Source organism: Salvia hispanica, chromosome 3 (assembly GCF_029641045.1).
Source record: "Salvia hispanica isolate PSC_SH4W2 chromosome 3, Shi_PSC_v1, whole genome shotgun sequence".
In the NCBI taxonomy this organism is placed as follows: domain Eukaryota; kingdom Viridiplantae; phylum Streptophyta; class Magnoliopsida; order Lamiales; family Lamiaceae; genus Salvia; species Salvia hispanica.
The window spans coordinates 53,889,306-53,915,379 of record NC_142694.1 but is presented as its reverse complement, the minus strand read 5'-3'; the positions used below and the strand labels follow the sequence as shown (position 1 = coordinate 53,915,379).

Here is a 26,074-nt window from a genome sequence, read left to right as displayed (position 1 = left end):
CGAATTTTAAATTGTGCAATTATTTTAGTTTAAAATAGTAATTATAATTTATTACTATTATATAATTATTCATTTAGATATAAATTGTGAGATATAATATCATAAACCAAACATGACACATTGACACATATTCAATCATGAAAATATTTCAAATAGAACGAACTCTAAGTCTTTTATATCCTAGTTTGTTTAATCAATATTAATTTGCTCCAATTTATAAGCATAAACTTGCCTGTGGTAACTGTTGATTGCAGCTTGCAACTCGACGGGTTGGGCGAGAGAGGCGATCAAACCATGCGTTCTCGATGAGAATACCAATTGATATACATATTTATTAGAGACTAATACGTAATAGAACATGCAAAACAAGAACTCGTATTCCAAGGGGGAAGAAGGCGTGAGTTGTGAAGACAGGAGAGAGATGCTAGAGAAGTAACTTAAATCAAATCCTAATCATCTGTGAAAACAAATATAAAGAAAAATTCAAATAAAGTATTCTAGATTCATGAATAAAATTAGATGAGGTGGAATAGTATCCATATCATGCTTCAATACGTTACTTGACTACAACTCTAATTCTATAATCCGGAGGAATCGAAAGTAATTTACATAAAACTATTAAAGCTAGTTATGAGAAACATCCATCATATGGAACTTTTTGCAGTAAGCCAACACAAGCAAATAAATGCTGTTCTACTTCATACTTGATTGATGACTAGCTGTTGTGGAGAAAAGGAAACAGTTTTAGAGGTCTGCTCAGATGCATCTGCAAGGTTCTCGAACATTCTCAAGATCTCCGTGGTATCCTCTAAGTAGTACTTGGCCTTGCTCGGCTTCTGCCCAACTGTGCATGCAAACACTTCAGCCACCGGAGAGAGGGAACCATCGTCCTTGGCACTCATGATCACCTCAAACATGTCCTCATCAGACCGGTCATCACCTATGCACAGCACAAAATCGGGAAGCACTTCCTTTTTGCGTGTCATTGCTAGAATCCTCTCAGCTACAACGCCTTTGTTGACCCCCTAGTGGACACAAAACACGTTCAGGAATGTGTTAAACAAGATATCAGTCAGGAGTCTGCCTATCTGCGCCATTTTTCAGTCGCACAAGTAGATGTGGTGGAAATTTTGAGAATTCAAGAATGCTAGAAAGCATCCAATTTTGACAACACTAACTTTAACAGCATTTTCACAATATTTAGCTTCTTTAAATCTGTACCACTTAACATATTTCATTTCAATAATGTTCATGTCTCCTAGATGAGACAATGAGCATTTAAAGAATAGCAGAAAACTAGATACAGTCTTGTAGGCTAACCTGGGGCTTTACTTCAACAATGTGCTGGCCACTCTTGACAGAAACAGGTTCGTTTGCCAGAACACTCTCGAGGTGATCATGAAGTTCCTTAGCCTGACATGAGCCAAAATCTGGATCTGCAAGCTGGTAATTCCAGACGAGTGCACTCTCTTTTGCTTCTATGAAAGAACCATCTGTTGTTTCTGTGTATAGCTGCATTACAGGTTCGGCAATCTGCTTCCAGTAAAAATCTTGTGCAGGAAAACAAGTTTCCCAGTTCGGCTGGTTTTGTGCCCTGCAAACAAAATGTTATAGTAATATAATTGTCAATAAGGGATAAAGATAATTTAAACAAAGACCTTATTTTAAACTCAGCATGGATGCAGAAACCGAGTGAAGGTTTCTTGTTTAAGTCCTGTCCGGCGGGTAAAGTTTAGGGGAAAAAGTCGAATGCCTGGTTAACTATATAATACAAAGCTAAACAAAATAAACCCTGAAAAAGTGGCTGAGAGGCTAGAAGCTCGTGTATGGCACGTAGCATGTGACTGCAATACGTGCCATGTGACTGCAATACACTAAATGTATTACCAAATGCCAAATACAGTTTCTGGAACAATTAAGTTATCTTCTGTGACACATCTAAACATATGCCTTCTTTTCTTTAGTATACCATAGCATCACTTCACCATCATCAGTAAAATTTGGTTCTTCGAGATCCACACCATAATAAATTGCTGATATTGATTAGGAACGTATGATAATCAGCATAGATTTCACAGAAGCATAATGAAAACTGAAGCAAACTGCAACCTTGGAAACAGGCTGATGTCTGATTGACTCTAATAGGTTGCACTTATCCTAACTTGACGTGGTTGATGTACTTACGACTAAAGGCATGCTTGCAATGCAAAAGTAAGTAATTATATATCCGATAGCCTTGGGTGATTTGAAGAAGCATATATAAGCACTTTTTGCTACAAGAGAATGGACTAATTCATTAATCAAATGCAAGAGTGCCTTACCTCACAAAATACCCATGCTCTGCTCCAATTCCTAGGTTTTCACAGGAAGTAAACCATCGTGTTAAGATCTCTTTATTTTTCCCACTTACCACAAAGACTGTGTTCTTGGCATCTCTGCAGAGTTTATTCAGAATTTCAATAGCCTCAGCATCTGGAGCTGCGTCAGGAGTACCCTGTGATGTCATTGTGCCATCATAGTCCAAAAGAATAGCGCGGTTCTTAGTCCTTTTGTATGCAGACACAAGGTGCTCGACTGACAGCTTCCTGAAACTCGGATCCAAGGCAATAACACGAAATCCTAACCCAAAACCAATACCCCAGCATCTTCTCCTTATGTGATCCCTACATGCTCTTTCGAGATCTTGAAAAAAGCTGTGAGCCCAATAGGCAACATCATGGGTACTTACATACTTGTAGTGCTTATCATGCCGCATTTGCTTCTCTGGCTCCGGAACAATGAGAGCTGAATCCATAGCTTCCTCAACAGAATCAATGTTCCAAGGGTTAACCCTAATTGCACCACTAAGAGATGGTGAGCACCCAATGAATTCAGAAACCACTAACATACTCTTCTTTGGTGATGACGGATTCAAGTTCAATGTTTTGTCCAACTTATCCGTTCCTTGCCTGCACACAATGTACTCATAAGGTATCAAATTCATCCCGTCTCTTACAGCAGTGACTAGACAACACTCAGCAATTATATAGTATGCAATACGCTCATAGAAGTGAAGATAGGTATCAACCAAGACTACTGGCTCATATCCTGGTTTTCCAAAGGTGCGGTTGATTCTTGCAACAATGGTGTTAGTTTCTGAGCGAACCTCCTGAACATCTTTCCCCCGGCCTCTAGCAGGATTAGCTATCTGAACCATAACAACTTTACCTCGTTTATCAGAATGGTGAGTAAGCAACTGCTCAAAGGCTAGAAGCTTTAAGCTTATGCCTTTGAAAATATCCATGTCATCCACCCCAAGCAAGACAGTCTGACCCTGAAACTTATCCCGTAACTGTGCCACCTTAAGCTCTGTTTCTGGAAGATCCAGCACGGAGCAAAGCTGGCCCATGTGAATACCAACTGGAAGGATTTTAATGCTGACAGTACGACCGTAGTACTCAAGCCCTATATAACCACGCTTAGATTGATACGAAACCCCCAGCATTCTGCTACAACAAGACAGAAAATGTCTTGCATAATCAAACGTATGGAAGCCAATAAGGTCCGAGTTCAAGAGTGCCCGTAGGAGTTCAGTCCTTACAGGTAGAGTTCGATATATCTCTGATGATGGAAATGGACTATGCAGGAAAAACCCAAGTTTCACCCTGTTAAATCTCTTTCTCAAAAATGTTGGTAACACCATCAAATGGTAATCATGAACCCACACAAAGTCATCATCGGGAGTGATCACTTCCATCACTTTATCAGCAAATATTTTGTTTACAGAGAGATAAGCTTGCCACAGTGTACGATCAAACCTGCCACCAAGATCCGGAGATAGAGGAAGCATATAGTGAAACAAAGGCCACAAGTACTGTTTACAAAAGCCATGGTAGAATTTACTGAAGAGCTCTGGCTGAATGAAAGCAGGGACACAGTTGAAGTTCTCGAGCAACGTTTGGGCTACATCATCTTGTTCACTTAATCCGATTTCCTCTTTAAGAGAACCAACATATATTACCTCCACATCTTCACCAAGTCCATCTTTCAGTTGTAAGAGAAGAGAATCCTCATCCCAACTGAAGCTCCACCCTTTCTTACCATCTGACTCGTTCCTTTGAGCACGAAGTGGGAGCTGATTCCCAACAATAATCATACGCTCTTGTGCAATAGAGGAGGGAGCATCAGACCCACCATTACTTCTACTTTCATCGTCTAGCTCAGATAACACCCCAGCTACAGTTGCAACACGAGATAGCTTCTTGAACCCACGGCTAAAGGTAGGTGATGATCCACCAGAAGTAAGATCCAATAAGTTGGAATAAGACCTCGAAACCATTATTTAAAGAATTGTATCTCGGCAAACACAGAACTCTTTGTAACTGATGAAGAAATCAAGCTCTGCAAATCAAGCAGAAAATCATGCTATAGATTGATTAAATGAACATATAAACTTAAAAAACTGATACTCATATCTGTAACCAACAAAAACTCCACAAATAAGCCCTTTTCACCTTACAAGCAAACAGTTATTATCTATCATACATAAATTACCTAAGAATGGAAATGATAAAGGAAAATCTCATGATCATCAAAGTTACTAGTGAATACTATTAGTACTTAAAGAATGACCACACCACACAACAACCCTTATAAATGTGGTCAAGCTCATAAAATAAATCAGGTATGTCTCTGACAAGCTTATTCAATCCATCTTCCACCATCAAAGACAGTTTCTACACTAGAAAAACTATCAATTTACAGAGAAAAATTACCACAGTAGCATTGCAGAAAGTGGGAAACAAATTGAATAAAAATAAAAAGTAAAAAAAACAACTCAAAAGCAACTCACACAAGAAAAGTGAAGTGTTGGAAGATAATAATAGCCAATGAGAAAGTTGAACAGTGAGCGATTACCTCGCAAGAAAGTGGCCTTAAAAAATCATCCAAGATTCCCACTGAAAGCAGCTCAGATCAGATTCCCATCTTCTACCACTCACTACAATACCATCAAGAAAACATTTTTCGTCATCTACTTTTTCTGCAAATGCTAATTTCGTTAGTGAGCTAAAATCACAAAACGGCCCTCAAAGTAATGGTGTCGGTAAAGATTCCCCTATTCTCTCTCTCACACTAAAAAGGCAGGAGGAGAATAGGTCTGGAAATGGTGCAAATGTGCCTGTGATGAAAGCAAGAAGGAAAAACAGTGAGCTGCAAATATTGTTTTTTGTCACATAGTGTTTAACCATGGTTTAATTAATGCCACTTAACTCTTAACTAAAACAAACCCAATTTATAATCTACCAAACTATGGGACCACTGCCCTTTCCTTTTATTACAAATAATTCCTTAATATTTCTTTATACTATAAAAAATATATATTATTCATATTTTATGCTCATATGTCATATCAAATATTTATATCAATTGGGAATTGAAAAAAAATATCAAGCGTTTGCATCAAAGAAGTAATAATGATGGGCCTATCAGCCAATGAGGAGATGAAGAGTGTTAAAGCAGCTGTTATTCGAAATCAATTAAACAATAATCATCTCCACTTTTTTCCCCTGGTGTAGTTAAAAGAACCAACATCTAGTAAATAGTTAGTTAGGCCCCAATTTAATCTCCCACGCTAAATTAATTATTCAGTTTAGTACACGATTCCCTTTTATCTGTTACACTAATATAGAAATACATATTCTTTTCTTCAAAAGATTGAGATATGTATTTTTATAACATTTGATGTGCCTGGCTATAATGTGTTTAGTTATTTTATCTCTTGAGGATAGGTTTATAATTTAGGAAAAAATATTTAAAATACCTCAAACTATTCGAGTGTATCCTAAATTGTCTTCTAAAATGGTGTAAATAAATATATATCAGAAAAATACCCAAGTTTTTTGTACTATTACCTAACCCCCGTCAAATATTAAGTGACAAAATCATTAATTTTTTATGACTTGAAGATATTGTTCCATATGACATTACACGTGAAATTTTTAAAAACAAATTTGGGCTTGAATTTTGATAATATATACGAATTAAATTGACCATAATTCATAAACTAAATAAATTTAATATTGATATGTTTGAGCACAATTAATTCATATTCAAATATTCAAGCTTTTTTTTATGAAATTCATTTTGATTTTAATAAATAAATAAACGTGGGATCATATGAGATAGTGAGTGGAATGATTTTGCCAACCCAACAAGAATTAATGGTTTTTCAATGAATATCTAATCAAAGTTAGACTATAATACCACTACACAATTGAGAATTTGGGAATACTTTAGAATTTAGATAAGATATAATTGACGTTTAAATACATCAATTTGACTGTTTCTTTCATTTCGTATACGAACTTTGAAAGGTGTGAAATATACTACAAGAACTTAGATTATCATGTAATTTTATGATGATTTTAGTATACTTCAAAATTAAACTTCACTCAGGAGCCTACTAACATTGTTCTTAAAATACTAACATCGATCATTTTATTATGAAAACTTTTAATGGAAAATAAAAAGTTATCTCACGTCTCTCTCATCTCTCTTGGCAATCTGGAATCCTAAGCATGGGTGTATTATACATGTATCTAGCCGAAGGAAAAGTTAGCATGTAGTACCACTATAGGCACAACAAAGCTAGTAATGTCGGCCGCATCTAATACTACTACGACTATAATTGAGCCTTTTATTTCTATCTAGTCAAACTCAGAGAGAGTGATATTGTGCATTTCTTACATGGAGTTAGTTCCCAAGGGTTGGAAGCTTTTTAGATAAAATGATGTATATTTTGTTGGACTATTAGAAAAAAATTTGTTGAATAACTATAAAATTCTGATTGGACACTAAAATTCCTGATGATTAACATGTCATGTTGATATAGTTTCACTCGATTGTTACATGTGCAAGCGTTGTTGTTTAGTATATATGAAAAAAAATACTAAGCGACTGCACATAGGAGTGAAGTTGAAGAATAGAGTTTCTAAAGATTTGTATATATGTAAGTACCGAAAAAGATAGTTTGAAATAAATGGTAGTATTTCCTTGAAACACATGGTCAATATGCTATGGACTATGGAGTGTTTTACACTCGTCATAGAAGATCTGCAGAAGTTTAAATAGTCATATTTGAAACGGCAAAATGGAAGAATTTGATTAGGGCTTCTTCCAATGCCATTATTTGAATCTCGTTTATAAATGCCCGATGACTCTTAATATATGAAGTTACCAAACGCTAGACATTAAAAGTTACATCGCTCAAGCTCTAAAAGCCAACAGTTAAAAGGCTAAAAACCATTTTCGAAGAGGATAATTATAATTTCTAGTATATCTCGAGAAATCTGTTAAACATTCTCTTTAGTCTTCTGGGCAAATTTTCATTAGAACAATTATAGATAGTTGAAAAATCAACCAAAACCTGTAAAATTTGCGTTGAAGAATAAGCCTAGAAGTTGCATGGTTATTGCTGCTTAAAGCAAGAAGAAAATCGGTTTAATTAAATCGAGTCATAATTAACACAATAAAGTTAACTCTATGTTAGGTTGCTTATATGTGTAAGCAAGTTGTAATCACAAGTTAATGGATCAAATCGTAAATTCTATGTTTGTGGAAGAGAAGTTTAATACGAACCCATGCATGTAACCACACAAGAATATTGTCATACTACATTCTTTTGTTCATATATCTCGATCCCATGTAGTGAAAATAATGTAGTACTAATACTATTTATAAAACTACTAAAGAAATGTGGGATAGTTTAGAAGATCTCTTAGCTAAATATTGCTTGTCAAGTGGAGTATATTAGACAACTTCATTGAAAAGAAAGGTGGCTCTAAGAAGAAATCAGTAGTGATCTAGACCCAAAAATGAAGGGGCCAAAATTAAATATTTAAAAATGAATACAATTTAATATACTATTTTTTAATAATAACATAAATAATATATTAATATTCAAGTAGCACTAGTGTTTGTTGCCCGCAATAGTACAACTGAATTACAATTTAGTTAACACTAACCGACAAAATTATATTCAGAAAATTCATCAAAATACACGATAAGAATAAGATATTTATACACATGACAATTCATTTAGGACCTTTAAAATAAATAAAACATACAAAAATCTCAATGAAATTAATTTTTATTAAAAATAAAATATAAAAATAATATAGGTAAAGTAGTAAACATGATATAGAGCAACCTTGGACTGAATGACAAGTTGTGAGCAACCGAATATTGATCTCTCTCAATATTTCTAGCAATTCGAAAATCCAAGATTGGAATTGATGTCCTTTCATCGATTCCTCCTAAAAGATCATAAACACAAGAAGGACTACTGAATATCTTGAAAGCACCAAGGCTACGTATGAATTATGATCATTACTACTCAACTTTCCAGCCATGAATGATGAACACATTCACAAGCTCTCATCAAGCAGAAGAAGAATTGAACAAACTTGGTGAGAAGCAGACACTCCTGCAAACCTCAACATGAATTTTACCTAAATTTCATCAAATTTAAGATTTTTTAAAAATATTCATAATCAAAATCATGGAGTATAATTTTCATCAGTCACGTCATATTTAATGACTAATATTGAAAACATTTCAAATTAGAGCTAAACATGCCAAGAATTTTGACTCTGAGAATTCCTAACATCGACCATGACTAACTTTCGTGGCCAACGATGGTCGTTCGTTTCCAGCAAAATTGCGATAGATACTGATTACTGATTATTGATGTTAGGTTGTGGAGGTGATTTTCAATTTCTAATCACTAGTAGTGATACTATAGCTATTTATCTATTTTCAATTTCTCTTTCAACAATTTTTTCAAATTCTAAATTAATTGGCATTCGGACTGAAGTTTCAGCTTAAAAAAAAAAAAATTATAGTAGTAGTAGTAGTAAATATAAAAGGATGTGGTTAAAATTAATTTTTCTGAACTCTCCAAAACAAATTTTATCACCATATTTTATTTTCAAGATATTGCAATTTCCTTCAGTGAAGAATATAATAAAATTAGTAAATTTAGAAATACTAATAAATTGAAAGATTATAGTATACTCCATATATTACGGTTTCTCCCTTTTAGAAAATAATATTAATATATTTATATTGTGAATTTCGCGAAACACAGTGCGCCGCTCACTCTCTGTGATGCGTGTGTTTAAAATCCAAGTTCTACTCCATTTCCCCGTGACCGTACAACCTCCCAGCTCTCTTTTTTTGGAGTAATACTCTTACAAAATCGATACTGCTATTTCCTCTTTCTATACTTTCACCATCAAATATATCCCAATTTTTACGCCCAATTACTAGGGTTTTGATTTCCCCTCTTTTCAAACTCAAATACAACCCTAATTCAACGCTACTGGATTTCATTTCCCCGATTTTTTTTTTTTATTTTGCTGCACTCTGCGATGGAATCACTCAGTGATCTACTGTGTTTTCTCTAATTTCATGTAGTGTTGTTGTATGATATGGATGCCGCGCCTACTTCTTCTAGTACTACCGCCGGCGGGGGAGACAGTGCTCCTCCGCCTGCTCCCATGCCGGCGCCCAACGCGCCGCCACCGTTTCTGGTGAAGACTTATGACATGGTGGATGACCCCGCCACCGACAAGGTAGTGTCGTGGAGCCCTACCAATAACAGCTTCATCGTTTGGGACTCGGCCGAGTTCGCTAGAGACTTGTTGCCTAAGTACTTCAAGCACAATAACTTCTCCAGCTTTGTGCGCCAGCTCAATACTTACGTATGTTCTTTACTCCTATATTTCTCATTTCCATGTTGTGATGATTGTTTGGATTATATGATTATCTGTCGATTCTTTGAATTGGTGTTATATTTGGTTTGTAGGATAATGTCATTTTCTTTTGAGTTTTGGTTGGGTGTCGATTTGTGAGTTGTGCCTGTTTCAGTTTATTTTTTTTGGAATAATGCTTGTTTTAACTTTAAATTCAGTTCATTCTGGACCATAATAGAATCTAAGAAGGTCGTGCTGAGACAGTTTTCTCTGTGTTCAAGTTGGATGTGACCAATCAGGATGGACTATATAGGGATAGATCTGATTTAGGAAGGAGTTATTGAACTTTTGGTGTTCGGGAAATTTCCGGAGATTAAGTGCATTTTTGGTTTCAGTTATAATTCCCCTTTGTGCAAATCTTTGTTCGTGAAATCATGTATGAGGTTGAGTATTTTGCTGAGAAAGGGTTGTATGAGAAGGTTTAGAAAATTTTGTTTGAGAAATATCTGGAATACTTGTGCATCTATGATGAGAAGGCTTTAGCAGCCATTTGGACATCCCGATAGTTTGACAGTGAAAAATATGCTCATTGAGTTTGATAAATTTACAGATTTCTAGCCCTGATTTTATACAATGTGAGTAAGATATGAACTTCAGTGTCTTAAAATTACTTTTTATGTTTGGGCAGTAACAGATTAGTAATATTGCTGCTGAGCCACTTCAACATATTGTGCAATGTATTAGAGAATATGAATGTCATGATCCTTTTGTGTTGTCTTTCCTTTTCTTCTTTTTGGAATGGAATTTCAATAGCTGTCTCTCAACTTTTCCGAATCTGAGATGCCATTTTGTATATAACATTTTAAACTCGTAGAATTATCCTTTACAGTACAATGCTTGAAATTTTGTGAAATCTATGCTTGGGAACCTTTTTATCTACTACCTTTCCTTTAAGTTATAGTACCTTCACTAATAAGGAAGAGGCAGTTCTGGAGGATAGGAGAACTGTCTGTTTGCTGTGTCCTTGTCACCATCGAAGTACAAACTAAAAAATTATAGTACTAAAATTTTTCAGATACAAATTTTTTAAATTATGATTTGCCTACTATGGGACTGAACTGCTTTTGCCTTTCCTTTTCCAGTTTTGTTGAAGAAAGGAAGTCCTGCACTGGCTTCCAAGGTTTATTTTCCCTTAAAATCCCTATATAAATTAAGAAAATAAAGCTCGATAAAGTCATTACTGAAACTAACCATGATACTCTAAATTCACTTACTGCATTACTTTCAGCGGGTGAAGTGGGTTCCATGCTTACCTAGGTGAATCCTGCTATCTGTTATTGAAACCTAGTAATCTGATCACCCTTTGCATTTGGATTACAATACAGAACTGTAAGCAATACATCCAGGGATCAGTTACATGTGTTAACATATACTGCATTGGCTATGTTTTACTCCTAAAATCTGATGTTCTTAAATGCAATTTAACAATCAACTGCAAGTCCCTTGTTCATGTATATGTGTGTGTGTGTGTGTGTGTCTGTGTGTATGTGTTTCAAATACATTCTTTGCAATCCACTGAAACAGAAAGTAACATTTCAAGATTGTAATTTGTAACAAATCTTAGGACAGCTACTTGTAAAGTTAATCTCAAGCATAGAAGGATTGGATCTGCTCTGGGCACAAAATACATTATGTTGTGGAAAGACAAGGTCTTTATATATGTCAAACAACCAGTCATCATGACCTTATTATATATATTGCATAGGAGGATATCCTTTGTCATCGAGTTCTGCACCCTTCATTTTATTATTTAAGATTAGAGCCTCACATCCTTTACGCTTTTGTTTAGATGTTGATTATTGGCACATGCTCCATTGTAGTCGTATGTTTCAGAGTATGGCGTTCCATTCCCATAGGTGTAACTTGTAATTTAATCTATTTGTTAAAGAGATTGATTGACGGCATTTTCTTATGAAATGAATCAACTCAAGAAGAGCAATTAGCTGACATCAACTTGTGACACTTGCTTTTTTTTGCTATTATTTGTGTTAAATGCTGGTTGCTGGTTTTCCCTGATTATGTGGTCAAATATTGTAGTTATGTTATATGGCAAAAGATTTCTGTTTCTGGCACCAGATCTTGGTGTTCCATATAAATCTGGTAGCCACTTAATATGGAAACATATAGCTAGAACTAAATTTCAAGACGATTATCTTAGATATTGCTGTTGTAATTTGTTTAAGGTCACATCAGGTACTTTCATCCTTCCATATAAGATACCTAGTTCATTATTAGCTTTGTAAGAGAATGCAGAGATGAACTCCTCATAATCTTTTCTTTGTGTATCTCTTGTCTGTTGTACAATGTATTGCAGCACAATGATTGAGTGTTCTATACTTCTATTTTATCTCCTTTGTGGGGCTTTGTCCGGCACAGGGCTTTAGAAAGGTTGACCCAGACCGCTGGGAGTTTGCAAACGAGGGTTTCTTAAGAGGACAAAAGCATCTGCTGAAGAGTATCATTCGTCGAAAACCTGCTCATGGACATCCTCAGCAACAACAGCAGCCGAATGGTCAGACTCCTACCGTTGGAGCTTGTGTTGAGGTTGGGAAATTTGGGCTGGAGGAGGAAGTTGAGAGACTTAAAAGGGACAAGAACGTGCTGATGCAGGAGCTTGTCAGACTGAGGCAGCAGCAACAAACTACTGATGGTCAGTTACAAGCGATGGTTCAGCGTCTTCAGGGTATGGAACAACGTCAACAGCAGATGATGTCCTTCCTTGCAAAGGCCATGAACAGCCCTGGATTTCTTGCTCAATTTATGCAACAACCTACGGATAGCAGCCGGCGAATAAGCGAAGGCAACAAGAAGCGGAGACTTAAACAAGATGGTGTGACTGATGATTCTGTCAGCCCTTCTGACGGTCAGATTATTAAGTACCAACCTTTGAATAATGAAGCTGCAAAAGCAATGCTTAGGCAGATTATGAAACTGGATTCTTCTCCTAGGCTAGAGAAGTTTGGAAATGCTCCTGATAGTTTCTTGATTGGGAATGGTTCTTCATCGTCTGATGCATTGGAGTGCGGCAGTTCTTCCAATCATGTTTCAGGAGTGACTCTTCAGGAAGTACCTCCGACATCTGGGCCTGGATTTGTTCCATCTGGCTCTTCTATTATGGGTTCTTCACCTGCAGCAACTTCAGAGGTTCAGATGGCTGGAGCTTGTACAGAAGCTGCAAATATTCAATTTGCATGTCAAAGTCCAGCGATTGGAACCGAAGTAGTGCCTCCAACCCTTCCACCAGCAGATGATATAATAACTGACTTTTCTCAAATGGTTGATGATAGCAATGTCGATATAATGGGATCTGAAACAGGGGGTGGCATTTTCACTGATCCCACGTCATTATCAGGGAGTGGTGGACTCCCATTTGAGATAGGTGGATTTTCACCTGAATCAGAATGGGAGATACCAGAACTTTCTTCAGTTATCGAACCTTTCTGGGAAAAATTCCTCCAGAGCCCACCTCCAGTTGATACGGAGATGCACTCGACCCTAACAGAGGATCTTCTCGAAGGAAATGAAACAAAGCCACCAGAGAATGGGTGGGACAAATCTCAGCACATGGCTCAACTAACAGAGAAGATGGAAAATCTCACACAAGATGCCAAGAAAGCATAATTTCTCTAACTAATGTACGTCTCCTGTCTCACATAAATCCAATAGTGTTGTCATTGTCATTGCCATCGCCTATTAACTTGGCTTTTATAGAGTTAATATCCTTTTGGTTCTGTAAACTGTATTTTTTCATCTCGTTGTCTTTTTACAATTTATCTGAAGTGAACTTCATAACTACTACCACTCTCACTTTACTATCTTCTGACTTCGCTATTGGGAGAAGTTTGCTTTCTCAATTTTTGACTCTTTTGCCTGTATATATATCTTGAATCATGTCTGAAAAAAATATTTGTCCCATTTTTGAGTCTCACTTGTTTGGTAAGAGTCTCGTAAGGCTAGGGAAACTATTATTGATCATCCCATGCGCAACAGTGCATTGTTACATAGAGGTGGACGATTTTCTTCTCCTTTGATTTTCTCCACTCAATTCTTATATACGATTTTAACAGCTGGATAATTTTCTTCTTTTATTCTCTTCTTCTCATTGGGTTTTCCTCGCCATCAATCAAACTTTTGAATTGGGTCATAGTCTAGAAGTTTTAACATGGAAACTTGGTGGAGTGGTGAGAGTTGCAAGCTCTTGTCACTATGTAGAAAATTTCTACGAAATGATATAGTTTGAGAATTTTGCAAAGCACACGAAGCGTCATAAAGTTCATGTGGGAATCTGCCATCTGAATTTTTTTGATTCTCCAGAATGGTGGTGGTGTTCATGATGGTCATCCTCGATGGTGGGCAATATGCAAACTGTAAATCAATATATGGAGGATATAGATTCAGGTCGTGATCTGAAAAAGGAACAACGTACGTAAACAATGTACCAGAAATTTATTTTCTTAAAAAAGGTTCACATGATTTGGCGTGCATCATCATCCTCCACTCGTGAAAGTTGTAGTATTAATATTGTTTTTTTTTTAATTTCGAATTTCTCATTACAATTAGAAATTACCATATTGCATAACACTAACTAGGAGTAGTAGTAAATCATAAGACCTCAATTCATGTTACATAAACTTACATGTTCTCACAAAGTATACAACTGGGAAACTGAATCATGAATCATAAGCCCTTAATCATGATCTTGAATCACAAACATATTACATATACCATAGTGGAGTATTACACTGGTTTTCCTAAGGTATATGCTTTTCTTTCAAAATATCTTCAGTCGCATGGAGAATCAGCTCAGATGAACAGAAAGAATAACATGTCATAGTCTTGGTGTGGCTCACTTCCCAGTCGAAAAGATATCAGCAACTTAAGTAGAAGCTTTGAGGGTATCTTCATCATTTTAGTGGAGCTATGTCATGACTTGCTGACAATTTTTTGTGCCCGTGGCGAAGAACACCTGTAATTCGTTTTTAATATTTATAGAATAACAGTTGATGAAATATGAAGATTTGTGTAGCATAGGCTTATATGAAATCAATATAAGAGGTTTTAGCTCAGAGCTTGAGTAGTTTATAAAGTGTACTTCAATAGAAAAGTAGGGCAATAGATATCCATATAAAATTGCATAAGTTATACATATGATAATAAGTTCAGTATATTTAGGGAGTTTTACTTAGGACTAGTATGTATTGCTTTAATAAATAAGGTTAACTTAGCATCATAATCATACAATAAAGTAGCAAGAATCATAAACATGAGAATTGCATAGTTCTCATTCTCCTATCCCTCATCCTTGTAGATGCATTTTTCACTATAAAATTGGACTTAGTCAAAGTTATAACATACTATATTCTTAAATAAAACTGATGTAGCAGAGCTATTCTCATTCTCTTAAATCAAGCAATAGACATATCAATTTTCTAATTTTTTTCGGGTTCCTGACAAAAATGTACCAACAAATGCATATGCATGTGTGTTTCATCAAGAGCCATATTTTGTAAATGTGCCAATTTAGTGATTTACCTGGTCGGGAAATCAAATTAATACGTGATCGAGGTCCGTCGAACATCCAGCTATCATCATCTAGAGATTTAACCTCTTTATCGAGTTTCCCCATCAACTCAGTCTTGAGTGCTGCAGAAAAGAGGTAAATTTTCATACTAGCCTTTTTGGTTTAAGGTCAGAGGCATGCAATAAAATTGAAGCATTACAATATATATCTGTTTTCTGATATGAGAATTTGATTAGGCAAAAACTTGCACAGTTTTATTTAACAGGACAAACATTACTCTTGCCTGAATATAGGTCCATATTATGCACTTTTTAATATCTAATAATTCCAAGGAAAAGGATGAAGGCATTCAACCAATTATATTTGTAGCTTCTTCCATGACATTTTTATGACAGCAAAAGATATATCTATCAAGCAACACTCTAGAATGGCATATCCTTAGAATCAGGGTAAGACCGTCGGTGGCAAAGCTGGGAGGGGCTTACAGTCTATAATTAGGAACTCAGATGCCTGGCCAGGGAAAAAAAAAAAAACCATCATCTTATTCATTAATGATTTCTTCTTTTTTGTCATAATAATAGCTAAACACATAATGGAGCTGTTATTAGTAATAACATGTTATAGTTGTATTACCAGCAGAAAACTAAATTTCAGCTTTTGAACAATCAACTTTATACTTAGAACCTCCATACTTAAAGCAATCAACTTTAATTCAATAGATAGAAATTCAAATCCACTGATTTAACTTATGAATCCGAATAACCAACTCAATATCTTAGTTCAACATGTTTGCATAAAGCCAAAATTCTAAAACAACTCCATATCTTAGTCACCACTTGAAGGATACATCAATCAGAGAAGTGGCTAACGAAATTTAATCAATTAGTATGCGTTATGTTTAAATTAGTTTCATTTATAATCAATTTTACCTTTAAAAAAGTTTATCCAATCAAGCAACCTAATATTGTTTACATGACTTAATTCTTTAACAATTTCAATTTCCCTTCAACACTGCCACCACACATATTTACTCAATTTTGACAACCATTCAAGTTATAGAGAGAATTACAAGTAAGTATTTAAGAGAAAAAAAAAAACTGACCAAGAAGGGTCTGGTCCTTGCGATCTTGAATGGAGATTGCAGTATCGTCGGCCACCGCCAACGCCAATTCATGATGTAAAGGATGACCATCATCCGTCGTTGATGAGAATGCTGCCGTCGCCCCTGCCGCCGACAAACTCATGTTTTCACTTTCCCCAAATTCTCTCTATTTTCAAATTAATTGTGGAGCAGAGTAAGAATAAATTGTGAGTTATATTATTAAAAATATAAAAGAATTAATGGAGTAATTGTTAATAATTTAAAATTGAAAAGGAAACCGTTAATTTTGAATGGAGAAAGTATCAATTTTTGGTTATTAAGTTACTACAATAAAAGTATTAATAGTATAACCCTAATATGAATTTAGAGACCCTAAAAATTGAAAACAAATGCTCAAAATGACTATTGAACACAATTTTCCCTACTTTTTAAGGTTTAAGCACTGTTTATAAGATAAGAATTTTTGTTTCTTAGCCTAATCTTTGTTTAATTTGTGCTCCAAACTGATTCAAATGGAGAAATATAGCTCAGTGGTCTTTGTTTTTCGGGAAGCCGAAGGTTGTTAAAACCCACTACTTATTTTAGCCAATTTTCATATATATTCACTTCAATGAATTCGGTTCACAAATGAATTTAATTTTTATATTCAATGTCGCAACTTTTCATAATGTATTTTTCATAATTTTAAGGGTTTTTTGCCTGTAAGTTTCAATTTTCAATGATGTAGTAATATCTTAAGGTTTGAATTACTCCTATAACTATTTCGTAATTAAATTTAGAGTGAACTACAAAATTGGCATCTACGTATGACAAGTCGAATGCTCTAGGTACCCATGTTTAAAAAAATGTATTGTAAACCTCTACGTATGAGTATAATAACATTTAAGACCCTTTTTCACTATTTTGAATCTTTTATACCCTTTTCCCCTCACCTTTAACCTAAGGGTATGATTGGTAGGCATTACAATCTCGTAATAGCTCATAAAAATCCACGTACTTGGTCAACAACTCACCTTCTCCCCTGTTTGGTAGCAGACGCTGTAATCTCAGAACCCGGTAGTAATTTCTCGGATCTCACCAATTTTGGCAAAATTATCAGCGGCTCCAGCAAATCCTTATACCAGAAATTTTGAGGTATTACGTTTTCTCAGATTGACCGATTCGATGTTGTTGTTTTTTATCCCCAATTTACCCCTTCTAATTTCCGATCTCAACAAACACAGATTTTGCAGCACGAGCTCCTCCTTCGCGGCTGTAATTTGAGCGATCCGACCACCGAAGGTAAGCCTTAACCGGAATTGCTTATTTGTCCCCAGTTTTAATTTCAAATTTTTGGGAGTAATACATTATTCAGATCTGAGTAGAAATTGATTTACTTGCTATCTAAAAATCTGTGGTGTTTGAAAATGAGTTTGATATCTGGCCTTGTAGTTGTTGATTTGTACTTAATTTGGACGTGATATTGTACTCGCCGTTATTTTGCTGAAGTTGGATGTAGGGGTGTCCGATGTTTTATTTGGAAAGGGTAATTCATTGGTTGTGTTGCGTATGAAACTCTGTGTTGATATGTTGGTTCTCATGATCTGCAAGTGGCTGTGTTGTTTATGTACTCACTTTCTTACTGGTGCTTCTCCATCTGCGGATTCAGAGTTTGTATGAACCTCAATTTCAGTTTGAATCACAGTTTGTGTGATGTTAGTTTGAAGATTGTTATTGTTATGAATGCAATTCAGATGTGGATCATCAGAACAACGGCAAGGCATCTATGCTGAGAGAGATGACCCGTCTCCTCGGCGAATTGGTTACTCAGATGGACAGCCTGAAAAAGGAGAATGCAACTCTCTTATCGGAATATAATTATGTAAGATCCTGACTGATGCATTTTTGAGATGAATCCTTATTTGTTTGTGTTCCCTCTTTGTTACTTAAATAAACATGACTGATTCACATTCTTAGAATTGTGTTTCCTACTTTGTTAATCAAACTGATTCACAAAATTTGGTGTCTTTCAATTCTTGGAATATTGCCTGAGCAATCTTGGTGTGTGAACTGTGGTGTCAGATCACAGCTGAGAAGAATGACCCCGTCGAGGAAGCTTCTGGTTTAGATGCTCAAGTGAAGGGGCTGAAGAGAGAAATAGACGAGAGGGCTATCTGTTCAAACGCACATGTTTCTCAACCATCGACAGCACAGTTACCCGAAGGCCATGTTGCAATGCCACTCATCGGGCATGCCTCAGAGGCGGCAGCCCCTGTCATTGGTCCTGTGCTGGTCGTGCCATTGCATCACGAGCCACAACTCCAAGGCTTCGGTAACTCCTTCCCAGGTATGGATGGGCCTAAGGTTCCCTCTGGTGTGAGCAAACCGCGAGCACGTTACCCTTCGTCGTCTGATTCTTGGCCTTCTCATATTCTCACCAAGTAGTGTAGAATGGAATGGTTAAATATGTAGAGAGTTAGTCAAGCAGCTTTAGTGCTGAAATGAGGATCAAATGGAGCATTTTGATGTTTGAGTTAGAATTCGATTTTCTTTGTATATTGGTTAGCATCTGTTTATATGCTGAAATTGGGAAGGAGATGGCACCAAACCAGAAAGATCTCCGCGCCATGTTGAAGATACGCAAGGACGAAGGAGGGCTATGGAGTCATTTCGGGTGAAAAACCAAGGGTATAATTGGCAACACTGTGTATGATATCATTTTTGCAAATTGCAGTCAAATTTCTACCAAACAATGTATTAACTAACATAATATTTCTACCAAACAGCAATCAAGCTGTGCTAATCTAGTTTACTAATAAAAAAAGTCAAATTTGGGAAAACTTAATAAAAGCCTACAAAACCTACCAATCGAACCCTAAATGTAATTCCAATGCTGTTTTAGTCTTTTTCATTTGTATTACTCCCTCCGTTCCTTCATAGTTAAGTCATTTTTCCATTTCAGGAAGTTCCCTCATAGTTGAGTCATTTCCATATATAGTAACTTTTTCCTCTTTCTTACTTTACTCTCTCCTACTTTATTCACTTTTTACTTTATTATCTCTACCTTTTTCTCTTTCTTACTTTTTATCTATTTATTTAACACACTCAACATTCATTTCTTAAAATTCGTGCCGAAAAGTTCCGCCTCAACTATGAAGGAACGGAAGGAGTACTATGTACTATGTTTATTTTATATTAAAATATTATTTTCATTTAATCCATAAATATTATAAATTTAATTAGATTGTTAAATTTAAATAATGTATGTTTTTTATTTTAGTTAAACACATGGATTGTCCTAATATTAGGATTTATGTTTGATATTTTAGTTAAACATCTTCTATTTAATTTTAATTTTAACCTAATTGAAAAATTAGGATTTATTTTAGTTTAACTAAAATATTTTACTTCTTTTTAATAGTTATAATAAGAATGATTTATGTTTTTATCTTAGTTTGATAAGTATTTTAACTTATCAATTTAATTAAATTTACAATATTTGTGGATTAAATGAAAATAATATTTAAATTTATCAATTTAGTTAAACATAAATTATTTAAATTTACATATTTGTGGATAAAATGAAAATAATATTTAAATAAAAAATAAACATAGTACATAGTACTCCCTCCGTTCCTTCATAGTTGAGTCATTTTTCCATTTCGGGAAGTTCCCCGATAGTTGAGTGATTTCCATATATAGTAACTTATTTCTCTTTCTTACTTTACTCTCTCTTACTTTATTCACTTTTTACTTTATTCTCTTCACCTTTTTCTCTTTCTTACTTTTTTATCTATTTATTTAACACATTCACTATTCATTTCTTAAACTCTGTGCCGAAAAGTTCCGCCTCAACTATGAGGGAACGGAGGGAGTAATAAAAATGAAAAAGACTAAAACATCCTTGGAATTACATTTAGATTTAAAGTGAAAGGAAAAAGGTATAAAAGACTCAAAATAGTAAAAAATGGTATGAAATGATATTATACATACATAGAGGCTTACAATGCATTTTTTTAAACATGGGTACCTCTAGCGTTCGACTTGTCATACGTAGAGACCAATTTTGTAGTTCACTCTTAAACTTAAATATTTTTACAATGAAATTTGATATTTCAATTTAATTAAAAATATAAAATAAATACTATACTAAAAACTAAGAATTGACATGTCGCGGGTTAGAGCATGACAATTGACCTTTAATGAATTTGAAGATTGTGATCAAATCCAACAGAATAGAACTGTAGAACCAAAAGAATTTACAAGAAACAAAACAATAGCAAACCACAACCAAATCAGTATTCAACCAGTGTAAACTTTGTCAAAAACCCACCTCGAGATGAGACACAACACCTTGCAGACATAGCAAAAATGCTTTAAACATAAACAATCAACAAACAATACTTTAACCATTTCTCTCGATTCTCATAATTTTAGGCGATCACAATCAAGCCATAAGTACTATCACCACTATGAGAAGCACGATGCCGAATATCACCAGCAGTAAGCAAGTCTGCAAAATGGACAAGACAATGCTTAAAATATCTCGACACTGCAATGAATAACATGAAGGCCTATACAAAACATCAAAAGACTATCAGGAACCTTTAAACTAACAGTGTAATTTAACCAAAGCTCACCATTCTATCAGAATTAAAAGCAGGTGAAAATATTGCCACATAAATATGGGAAATGGAAACAGTGGAATGTTAACTGAAATATAATCTAGCCTGGGAACAACAAAAAACTATAGCATGTTTCATTCTAATTCATCTGCAACTGTACATGGCAGAGCAAGTGGTGCACCCTTCGATCCACGACTATTCCATTCCAAGGGGTGAAAATAAACATTTTAGTGCTTTTAAAGCTCCATGTTTTTTTTGGACACAAGTTACTCAAAGTCAACTTTTTGGTGACAGTTATGTACCATCTTTACCATTTATATACCAGGCTCAAGATCTACATAAAACTTCATTGTACACAAAAACTCACCAGGGATGAATTTGATTTCTGCATCTTAGCTGCTTTGAGAAGTTGGGATTTTCCTTGTCCAGTGGCCGCGTGAGCACCCTCAATGTGGGAGCCAATATCATCTACATATAGAAAAAATTCTTATGCTAGGTCTGTTAAATGAGAAAAGCAATGTTAATACCAAGCAAATTACTTGCCTATCATAGTTCCTTGTTCGTGAACAAGTACCGCAAGGTCTTTGAAAATCTCATTTACTTCACCAATTTGGTGTTGTATTTCTTCTATTCCTTGTTCTCTTTCCTCTATGATGGCCTCATTGAACGAAATCTCATTGTCCAATAGCACAACCTCCTGCCTGAGAGTTAACCAGTAAGAAATGAGCAAACATAACTTATGAAAAATGGGATCTGAGCACAAGTTCCAACAAAAGGGGTGATGTGAGTGTTGCTATACATTCAAAATCTCCACTGCAAAAAATTCTGGCAGGTAAAACAAACTTTAGAAGTGTAGAAAGATGGAAACAGGAAAAGGACAAATAAAGCAGACTAAAGGATTGTGAGGGTCAACTCAACAAAAAAGAGGTGTGGACAAGATACATGTGTCCTCAGCAGAGGTTTCAGATATATTAAGTGGGCTGTCTTTTGACAAAAGAGGATGCTTTTTAGGAGACTATAAAGGGAAAAGTAACATTAAAATAGAAGATAAACATTGGTTAAGAGAATCCAGGTTGTTTCACCAGGTAAATGTATTCATCAGCAATCACATTAAGACTGAGACATTAAATAGTAGAAGTAGTACTATATTACAAACTTTGTGCATGCCACACATTCTGAAAGGCAAATGCTAACTAGAAAAAGATGTAAATGTGATGTACATGCAATGAATATAAAAAAGTTTGGTCTTCATTGAACATTAAAAAGTAATAACATAAATATAATATAAAAATAAGTACATAACTATGTCCTATTGTTTTCATTTTCATCGACCTTTTTTTATGAATATTGTTTTCATCAACATAGAGAAGTGATCATAATTAAAATAGTTTTTAGGCATACCTTCTAGATTCCAAAAGCTGAGATCGTTGTTCTGCTGTCTTATCTGCTCCTACGCCCATATCACTAGCTGAGTAGCTGCAGGAGATAGTAATTTCAAAAGATAGGCCACAGATAGAACTGTTGAACTAACTACTACACCACAATGATACTTTCAGCGTGTATAAGACACAAAGTATCTATGATACAATGAACTACTAACATAAAGAAACTACAGTTACAAGCAATGGAAAGACAATGACAATTATCTACAAGAGAGGGACAGCGAGTTTTACCTTACTTACATTTTACATATACAAGCCTATTTATACAAAACTAAGTCAGCTAACTATCAATGAACTATCAATTTATTAATGTCAGTAGATTTGCATATTCTTTTACATGGATTCCCATCATCGAAAAACTTTTGGGTTTTATTTGGTGTTCGGATAATTCTTCTTGGTCTTGTGCTTTCCCTTCTCAGCTGTTGTCTTGTCTCTCAATGCTTCTTTCGTTTCTCTAGGATCTGACAGAAACATTACTCGTGAAAGTCACCGAGATGATGCTTCAAACAACCTCGCATCACATCTCCTTTTTGTAGCTCATTATCAGCTCAGTGTGGTCGTGCTCCCCTTAACTGGGACCATGGTCCTTTTTCTCATCCCCATGTTGGTTTCCGACTCTTACTCACTGAAACTCGCATCTCATTTATTTTGATTTGCGTGTCCTCTCTGCTAAACAGATCTTGGCTCATCATCTTTAATTGTTCCTTTCGACATATTCTCCTCCGACACTTGGCAGGTAGCCATCCTTGAGTCGCAGTAAACCCTAGACCTCAAGTCTAAAATCATGGGTGACAAATGTTCTCATCCTCATTTCATTAATCTCTACTCTAGTTATTAGATTCCTCACATAAAGCTCTAGTTTTAGAGTGGTATTAACGTATATGAGGTTGTAGAAGCAGCCAAATTTTCCGTGCTTAATTTTTGTGAGCAAGTTTTCTCATAGTCACAATCCCTGATTGTGTTTTCCATAAAAAGGATCTTCAATCATTTATTCTGGCAGAGGAATGACATACCCTGACTTCAGAAAAATGCCTACAATAGAGCACAACAATCCTAGCCCTGATATAGACAGCAAAGTACTGTACTATATGTTTAGACAAAGATAAATGTAACCAAAGTAATGTTATAGGTCAGCTAAGTTAGCTACCTGGCAATAGAAGTAGTGTTTAATGCTTGTTATTTTATGAATTGTTATCCAGAATTTTCTTGGTTTATTCGATATGGCTGGCAAGTTATAATGAATCTCCAACAGAAACAGGCTTAATTATCGACAAATCATGTCTAACTTTAGAAAATCAACGCCAAAATAAGGACCAAGTTCTATTAAAAGAATCATATATTACCTAGAAGGAAGATCTGATTGAGAAATAAAGGGAGTATAAGCAGTTTCTCTCTCCGCTGCAAGCCGCTGCGCCTTCTGAAACTCCTTCAGTACTGCTTGAAAGTCTTTTGCAAGTTTTGCATCCGTGATTTTCTTGCTTGCCTGCGGGTAGAAGAATGGAAATTGGCAATTATGAAGGTGACAAGTAACACAAGCGATGAGATACAAAGATCCAAACTCTGCCAAATCGACAGTTAAGACAAAGGAAGAAGCTTACACTGGCTTCAACATGATGGTCTTGTTCACTAGCTTGTTTAAGTTTATCTGAGGTATCCTTCACCAGCTGCCCAATATGTAGACGAGTTTTGCGCCTGCATTCGAGTACAAGCATAAGAACACCCAAAAATACAGAATATTGAATCACAATGCAAGGATAGATAAATAATGCATGTGGTATCTTCAGGGTAAATAGCTTCCTTACACAACTTTTAACTTTTGGAAGACCAGACGATAAAGGATTAACCTAAATGAAGGGAGTCTTAAGTTTTATTCATCTCATTTTCAAAAGAAAGAAAAATATATATACACCTCCCTCTTTAACGCATATCTACTCCCCAAAATTATTTACAATCATTACCAAAAGATAACCAAACATGCATCACATTCCCCAAAATGTGATTTACCAAAATATCTGACAGAAGCACCCAGCAATACAAAACATTCCCAGAGGCTTCAGAAGAAATTACTTGGATTGGAGGTAAAATCATCTTGTCAGTTAAGAAATGATCAAGGCAACAGGCCAGTTGAGGGGGCAGTTGAAATGTGTTGGATTCCTATCTAATTATCATGCTAATTACAGCATACTCTTCTAATAGTCCATTACTTAGAATTTAGAAATTGAATTTATTGGCTCACAATCAAACATGTTGAATCTACTTTTTCCCAATTTCATGATTGGATTTGCAACTAAATATGCCTAATTCTAATAGATAGTCAACCAACGACAGCTCAATCTCAGAAATTCAAATACGAGCACTAATCACAATACAAACTTGTGTGAACTCTCCGAATTTCGATACAGAAAAAGAAAATAAAAACGAACAGCTTTTCACGGAGATCCGGTGTGTCCTTGGGGGTTCCGAGGGTATTAACCAGGCGCTGGAATGTGGAAACTGCCGTGTTGATCTGAAAAATTCCAGAAGCGACCGCCTGCGTCGGGTCCTGCTTGCCATTGGCGTACCCCCTTCGCAATCCGTTTCCACGACCCGCTTCCAGATCTTGAAAACTCATCTTTCCCCTCCCTTATTTATAATTCTTGCAGCAATTGAAACTGTACGTCACTCCTGGACAGTATAACCAAAGCCGCGTACGAGAATCCTCAATCCTCTCACTGTAGCCCTAGATAACAGAGGATTATCGATGACTTTTTCCCAAAATTCAGGGCTTTTGAGGAACAAAACAAAACCCTAGGGGCAGGGTTTGGGGAATTTGGCAGGGAAACTCTGCAATTGTTGGAGAAACGTAGAGAAGCGGGATTTTAGGGGAGAATATGAAGAGATTGCGGAAGGAAGAAAAAAGAAAGTTTGGCTGGCTCTCCTTTGCAATTATCAAATGAAATTGCGGGAGAAGAAGAGAGAGAGAGAGGCAACGACAGAATGATTTGCAATTTGCATCATGTGGTGGGACGCAGGCTTTCCTTTGTGGTTGACACGTGGATCATGGAGAATAGTTGGCAGCGGGTCACTCTCGCGCGGATAAATAAATATAATTGAGAAAAGACATTTCGATTTCAAATTCAAAAAAACACTACTCCTAATTAACTATAGTAGTTTCATGTTTAAATGTTTTTTAACCCTTGAGAAATGAAAACTTTATATGAAGGTGATGACTTTTCGATGATGTTGTGTGATGGCCAACCCGAAAGGCAAAAAGTGTCATGATTCATGAACCCAACTGGACTTTAGCAAATTGGTTTGGGTTTCTATGCCTAAGATTGGTTTTCACTAATTGGATTTTGTGTAAGCAAATTGGATTCTATCAATGCATTTTGTTTATTGTTTGGATTTGGTTATGTGGAATTTTGTTTTGTGAATTGGGTAACTTGGAGGCTGATTCACTATTAAACTTTGTTAATCTTCCGTTGTACGCCCTCCGTTTCTTGTTAATAGAAATATTTTTTTTGGATATCCAGATTAAAAATAGTGTATAAAGTGAATGGTGAATAAAGTAATAGAGATATAAAAGAAAAGAAAGTAAAAGAGAGTGTTGCTTTTTACCAAAATAGCATTTT

General features: G+C 35.5%; 5 protein-coding genes across 8 annotated transcripts; 2 read left to right on the top strand and 3 right to left on the bottom strand.

The window, feature by feature from the left end:
* Window positions 1-472: 472 nt before the first annotated feature.
* On the bottom strand, window positions 473-5,221 carry TPS5 (trehalose phosphatase/synthase 5). 3 transcript variants are annotated; one of them, XM_048115000.2, is made up of 4 exons: window positions 4,897-5,221; window positions 2,322-4,380; window positions 1,321-1,594; window positions 473-1,025 (listed from the first exon to the last, which is right to left on the bottom strand). In XM_048115000.2, exons 2-4 carry the CDS (start codon window positions 4,316-4,318, stop codon window positions 699-701), a joined length of 2,598 nt encoding a protein of 865 aa, XP_047970957.1. In that variant the 5' UTR covers window positions 4,319-4,380; window positions 4,897-5,221; the 3' UTR covers window positions 473-698. The 3 variants fall into 3 exon arrangements, with proteins under 3 accessions (XP_047970957.1, XP_047970958.1, XP_088924524.1); XM_048115001.2 differs by lacking the exon at window positions 4,897-5,221 and adding an exon at window positions 4,755-4,775; XM_089068398.1 differs by lacking the exon at window positions 4,897-5,221 and adding an exon at window positions 4,534-4,671.
* A 3,888-nt stretch (window positions 5,222-9,109) lies between these two features.
* On the top strand, window positions 9,110-13,589 carry HSFA1D (heat shock transcription factor A1D). 2 transcript variants are annotated; one of them, XM_048115002.2, is made up of 3 exons: window positions 9,110-9,221; window positions 9,457-9,743; window positions 12,171-13,589. In XM_048115002.2, coding segments are annotated over exons 1-3 (1,533 nt in total). In that variant the 5' UTR covers window positions 9,110-9,220; the 3' UTR covers window positions 13,416-13,589. The 2 variants fall into 2 exon arrangements, with proteins under 2 accessions (XP_047970959.1, XP_047970961.1); XM_048115004.2 differs by having other exon boundaries at window positions 9,129-9,743.
* A 797-nt stretch (window positions 13,590-14,386) lies between these two features.
* On the bottom strand, window positions 14,387-16,611 carry SAMBA (valine-tRNA ligase). The gene is made up of 3 exons (XM_048115008.2): window positions 16,418-16,611; window positions 15,327-15,437; window positions 14,387-14,760 (listed from the first exon to the last, which is right to left on the bottom strand). Exons 1-3 carry the CDS (start codon window positions 16,557-16,559, stop codon window positions 14,699-14,701), a joined length of 315 nt encoding a protein of 104 aa, XP_047970965.1. The 5' UTR covers window positions 16,560-16,611; the 3' UTR covers window positions 14,387-14,698.
* A 784-nt stretch (window positions 16,612-17,395) lies between these two features.
* LOC125214117 (transcription factor BHLH062-like) lies at window positions 17,396-18,926 on the top strand. The gene is made up of 4 exons (XM_048115007.2): window positions 17,396-17,551; window positions 17,641-17,698; window positions 18,151-18,278; window positions 18,479-18,926. The coding sequence occupies exons 3-4, from the start codon at window positions 18,183-18,185 to the stop codon at window positions 18,839-18,841; spliced, it is 459 nt and encodes a 152-aa protein (XP_047970964.1). The 5' UTR covers window positions 17,396-17,551; window positions 17,641-17,698; window positions 18,151-18,182; the 3' UTR covers window positions 18,842-18,926.
* A 1,648-nt stretch (window positions 18,927-20,574) lies between these two features.
* On the bottom strand, window positions 20,575-25,437 carry LOC125214185 (syntaxin-22-like). The gene is made up of 7 exons (XM_048115092.2): window positions 24,887-25,437; window positions 24,062-24,155; window positions 23,807-23,946; window positions 22,423-22,497; window positions 21,565-21,722; window positions 21,389-21,489; window positions 20,575-20,909 (listed from the first exon to the last, which is right to left on the bottom strand). The coding sequence occupies exons 1-7, from the start codon at window positions 25,072-25,074 to the stop codon at window positions 20,844-20,846; spliced, it is 822 nt and encodes a 273-aa protein (XP_047971049.1). The 5' UTR covers window positions 25,075-25,437; the 3' UTR covers window positions 20,575-20,843.
* Between the last annotated feature and the right edge of the window lie 637 nt (window positions 25,438-26,074).